The sequence below is a fragment of the Cajanus cajan genome, chromosome 6 (assembly GCF_000230855.2).
Source record: "Cajanus cajan strain Asha chromosome 6, NIPB_CcT2T_4, whole genome shotgun sequence".
NCBI classification, from domain to species: domain Eukaryota; kingdom Viridiplantae; phylum Streptophyta; class Magnoliopsida; order Fabales; family Fabaceae; genus Cajanus; species Cajanus cajan.
In genome coordinates, this window is record NC_138522.1 from 25,264,792 (window position 1) to 25,270,648 (window position 5,857).

General features: G+C 36.1%; 1 protein-coding gene across 1 annotated transcript; it reads right to left on the reverse strand.

Moving 5' to 3' along the window:
* Positions 1-374: 374 nt before the first annotated feature.
* LOC109792818 (EIN3-binding F-box protein 1) lies at positions 375-3,654 on the reverse strand. The gene is made up of 2 exons (XM_020352259.3): positions 3,319-3,654; positions 375-2,933 (listed from the first exon to the last, which is right to left on the reverse strand). The coding sequence occupies exons 1-2, from the start codon at positions 3,341-3,343 to the stop codon at positions 1,018-1,020; spliced, it is 1,941 nt and encodes a 646-aa protein (XP_020207848.1). The 5' UTR covers positions 3,344-3,654; the 3' UTR covers positions 375-1,017.
* Between the last annotated feature and the right edge of the window lie 2,203 nt (positions 3,655-5,857).

The following is a 5,857-nucleotide window of genomic DNA, read 5'->3' on the forward strand; positions in this document are numbered from 1 at the left end:
TTATTTCCAAACTAGGTTTAAGTTCATTGTTTCAATTGAGAATGGTCGTTCCAAGGTTGAGAAAATGACCATTTCGCGTCGCAATTAGGGTTTTACATGTTGTAGCATCCTTTGGGCCTCTATTAAGGGTTGCTCTTCTCTTTCCCAAGATCTCTCAACCTTAATAGGGATGACCAAACAAAAACCGATGTCTATAATATTTACTCATCCTACATGAAAGTATTTTACATATGCCTATAGGGCTGAGTCCATTTTTTCATCCTAAATATTTATTTATTATGAATTTTATTTATAATATAATTTATACATTAAAAAAATTTATTTTATAAATTTTTATCATATAAAATAAATATTTATACTGCAGATTAGGCAAATATAAAAACTATAAATTGCCTTATTATTATAGAACAAATAAAAGCAGCAGTGCATAAGCAAGAGAGAACCTCTTAAAAGAAAAAAAAAACACGGTAGACTATAGGAAAACATGTTAAATCATCCAGATTCCATGTGTGGTATGATTCTAGATTGGCAAACACTAAATTGACAAGATTATTTCAAAGTATGAGCACCATTATTGAAGTTATAAACCACATCAATACCCAACATCCAGCAGTACAAAAGAGACTTAACATATACAATGCACTATCTATCCAGTGGCAAGCGTCAACCAGGTCATAGTAAACTTGTTCTCAGGGTTACCATAGCATAAAAGAAGTGGCCTCCAGTAGCAAGGCCAAAAGGGTTGTAACAAGCACTTCGATATGAAAAATGCTTGAAAAAAAAAGGCTGAAGAAAGGATCTGCCATAGTTCCCTGGAAAACAACCATGTCAACAAACTGTCGCCCAATCCACCCTTGATAGGTAGGTACATCTGCCCAAAAAGCATGCCGAATGTCACCACCTGTGAGTTCATTATACAACTTGATACATGTACCATCTATGATGTATTTTCAGATCCGGTTTAATCACTTCAATTGTGTCTCCGTCCCTGATATAGCAATCAAAATGGTTAAGATATTAAGCCAGAATATCACATCTCCACAAGTTCTCCACTAGCAACTCCACTGTGATGCACCCAATTGAATTGCAATTTTGAAGATTCAACCCTACCAAGGTCTGGCCCAACTTTGTTAGGGAAGGTGCACTCTTGTTTGTTACACCAGAACAGTTTGACAAAGAAAGCACTTGCAAAGTAAGCTGCCTGGCACTTGAAAGAACAGCTACTCCGGCATCAGTGATTGCACACTTTGACACATCCAAATCGTTAAGAAGAAGGCAGTTATCTGCAATAGCAACCAAGCTTGCATCGGTAATTTTCCGGCATCCATCAAGATTCAGCATTTCAAGGGTTCGACCATGTAGCCTGGCTAATTCTGAAACTATGTTATCTGTCAAATTCCAGCAGCCAGCAAGGTTCACCTTGACAAGTCCGGCCTCTGAATTCTCCAAAAGAGGAAGAAGACCAGCATCAGTTACACCATAAAGTCCAGTCAGATCAACATGCTGAAGTTGAGGACACAATTTCCCAACCATAGCTAGGCTAGAATTTCCAATACCAGGGCAGTTATGAATGGATAAATGTCTGAGAGAGTCACAAGGAGAAAGCATAGATACTTCCACATCTATATCTTTAATTCCCTTGCATCTCAGAAGGGTGAGAGACTTTAGTGTTGTTTTGAAGCTTGAAAGGGCACCAATAATTCCAAACTGGGTGATGCTGTTACACTCCTCCAACTGCAAGCTCTCAAGAGATCTTGCAGCTTTGCTAAATGCGACCAACCCATTGTCGGATACAAAGCAACACCTCCGAAGAAACATCTGCTTCAGGTTAATGCAACCTTTACCCATGGCTTCAATGCTTGCATCTGTTACCCCTCGGCATGAAGTAACCGTAAGTGACATAAGTTTATGCAGACCTTGAGCAACACCCATGACCCAAAACCCCCTTTCACTGACATTTTGAAGACCGCAGAGGACCAAATTTACAATTGCCTTTCCATAGTGGCCAATGACAGCCAGAGAGAAATCTGTAATGTTTAAATCATGAAGCTTTACCCTTGAAAGGTTATTAGCTGATGATAATAGACTTGATACTCCATGGTCCCCAACAAGAGGGCAATCCTTGATAGAGATGCACTGTAACTTGGGGCAAGACCTCGCAATAGCTTGCAACCCCTCGTTTCCAATCTTCGGACATGATTCAATATTTAAGGTGGTCAAATTGGGGCAGCCCTTAGCTATTGCAATTAGGCTTTTGTTGCTAATAGAAGAAGCCTGGCATATGTCAAGCTTCTCCAACATATGGCATCCTTTTGCTATCTCAGACAGACCCTGATCCCCAATAGAAGACACATTCCACAGAGATAATGATCTAAGAGAGGGGCAACCATGCGCAACTGCAGAGAGGCCTGCGTCTGTGACGCCGCGAACAGAATTGGTTCCTCTGATAGACAGCTTCCCCAGTCCCCCACGGGCACTAGTCCCAACTGCAATTGCAGCAAGCCTTACATCAGTTGCCTTTTTCCCTTCCAAACACCGCGTTAAGCATCCATCATCTTCAACATGATCCTCATCCACCGAGGCCATTTCCACATCACAGGAAGTTGACCCCTCCACCACCTTATCAGATTTGTAAATCTCAGCTTTACACATACTGCTAGTAAGCATAAGCCACTGCTTCGATACACAAGCACAAGAACTCCTCTCTTTGCCACTACCGACCCTTCTCAAAATCTCAAAAAGGCACTCATCAGGAAGGACATCAATTGCAGGCTTTTGATCTTGCTCGCGCCCACCAACTTCAATGATATCTGAGGCACTGGTGCGAGCACGCTTATTAGGTGTGTAGTACACACTTGAACCAATATTACACAGGCGACCCAATTCAATGGGATTTGCACAAAAGGAACCCCCAGTATAGAGCTCATCATAACCTGAAAAACCCATTCACAAATGTAACTCATCCATTCAAAATTGTTCTAAACTAAACCAAAACTGAAACAAAAAAACATTATTCATCTCACAAGCACAACATGTAAGCCTTCAGCAGAACATGTTTGCAAACATATTTTCCATCAAAAAAAAAAAAAAAAGCAGAAAACTAAACCTAATCTTAATAACAAACAAAATATAGACCTCTTATTACAACAACCTCCAGGAGTTTCCACGTATATATACACACACATGAAACTAATAACCTAATTCTAATTCTGATCCAAACACCCCATGATCCAAAACCAAAAAAAAAACATTATTTATTTCACATGTTCAACACTTAAGCCTTTCAGCAGTGATCATTACAAATCTCCCAACACTTACCACTATAATTGACAAGGGTAGGCATGATGGGTATGGAAGGCGAGTCCACAGGCGCAACAATAGGAACGGGTGCAGCTGATCAAAACCCCCAGACTCAGAAAGAGCAAAAGAAAGAAAAACAAAGGGCAAGAAGTGAAGGGTCAAGAGCATTTGAGAGCAGAAACCCCACAGAAGAGGGCAAAAAGAATGAAATGAACAAGTTTTGGGAATGATGTTTGGGTGTGAGGAGGGGATATATGTGTGGTGAAGAAAGTTTTATATTGGAAAAAGAAGGAAGATAGGTGTAGTCCACAGTGTATAATATAAAGAAGGTGCAATGAAGTTTTATATTGCTACAAATTGCTCAAGTGCAATGAATCATTCCTCGAACCGGGACGTTCCCGCTACATACACTCTCTTTCAGACTGGTCCAACCCAATCCAACCAACCGACCTGCCAAGTGTCATACCAATTGAATACCAACCCAAATACTAGGCACGTGTTTTCTAGACTCTTCATTCTCTCTTTTTTTAGCTTTCATTTTTCTATTACCTCTTTTATTTATTTATTCATTTATTTTGTTAAATTTTAGCTTTATTTTAGATCATTACAACGGTGTTTCATATAGTGATATAGTTGATTAAATCATTTTTTTTAATTAGTTAAAATTTGATATAAAATTCATATATTTTTTATTTTATATTCTTTTATGCAGATTTGTGTTGGAGACGAGTAAATGATTCTTAATTTCACTATAAATCCTTAAAAAAGTTAGTAATTGATTTTGACATTACATGAAGATGTATCTCGTCTAATCTTAACTTATATTTGTAATGAGAAAAATTATTACAACAATGAGATTGTTGTTTCATTATGCAACTTTTTATTTTTGTTCTGTTATAAAATTTAGGATAGTCTTATCCAAAGCATAAAAGTGAGTATTCAGTAAAAATCTAGTCCTTCTCGTCTTAGTCTTAGCATTATATATTGGTATGATTATATCTTCTATTTTTGATAATCTGAATATTACTTTTATCTTTGAGCTTTGTTTATCTTTATGTTGTCTAGATCCACTCATTTCAAAAATGATTACTATTAGAATGATATTTTTAAATGATGCATATCTCTTTACCATTAAATGGGCCAAGGTTAAATGCTCCCGTAAATGGTATATCAACTATGGACCAATCTACATTGGAATGATAGACTTTAGAATGCTTGATGATGGGCCTAGTATGGTCCACAGTTCTCCAGCCTTAAGTGTAATATGGGTAAAGGCTAAATAGGGTTGAGATGGTTAGCCTAAGAATGCTTGGCAATGAGCCTAAGTTGCTCTAATTTTAAATTTATAATTTACCCTTATATGTTAAACACAAAAAATCATCTCACCCCATAGTGTTTTAAAAGGTTTCTTTTTAGCAAAAACATTAGAGATTTTTTCTCAACAAGAAAGTTAACAATGGATATCAAGACATTTGCATGTGTAGGTTTTTTGCTAAATATTATGTCAAAAGATTATCTTTGATCCCTCAAGTTTTGGAATTTTAATGTTAACAAACGAAACATATTTACAAAAGAAAATGTCCTCGAAAATGTTTATCAGACGAAGCATAAGATGTAGATTATTTGTGAGACGATGTGAATCAGACAAAGCATATAATCGGTCTCATATTCATTGAATATTCATTATTTATTGAGACTAATGACAAAACTCATTTAAATGCTTTATTCCTTAATGAATCAAACTAGAAATCATCTTGAAACTCACAAATTTGTTAAAGAGAACAAGATCATGATTTTCGTCAAGATCAAGGATGAAGATCCCTGAAATCATAGAGAAAAATAGATAAAGTCATTGTTGTTGCTACTTTATGCTGACATTGCTTCTATAAGCTCCATTTGGTATCGAAAGATGATAAGTAGCTTTCTTGATCAAATAAAAGATACCATTTGATGAAATACATTTAGTTCTTACATTAAATGAGTTAATGGTTACCTCCCATCACAAGGAAAGACATTAAAGATAGACGAAACAAACTTGTGAATTGGATTCAAAGTGTTACAATGGTCATCTTCTCCAAGGCTACTATATAAGAAGATTTGAAGCTCAAAAAAGAAAAGAAGAGACTTGTACAGAAACATACACAAATAAACATACTTTGTAAATCATACTTGTGTATAAACTTCATTCTTTCTTGTAAAAAGTTTAGTGCTCTTTATTGGTTTTGTAATGTTTAAGTGAGACGAACACAACATCCTTGTAACCTTCATAACCATTAGTATAAGATAGAGCCTAGAGAGGCTTATTTGTAAAACAATAGTTGGTTGTTAAGCTTGGAGAGGCTTGGTTGAAAAGAATACTTGGTTGTTAAGCTTAAAGAGGCATGGTTGAAAAAAATACTTGTTTGTTAAGCTTGGAGAGGCTTGGTTGAAAAAAATACTTGGTTGCTAAGCCTAAAGAGACTTGTTATGAAAAAAATAATTGGATAGTTATTCATAGTTAAAAATATTCATAGTTATTCATAGTTAAAAATAATTTATATTAAAATATTCATAGTTA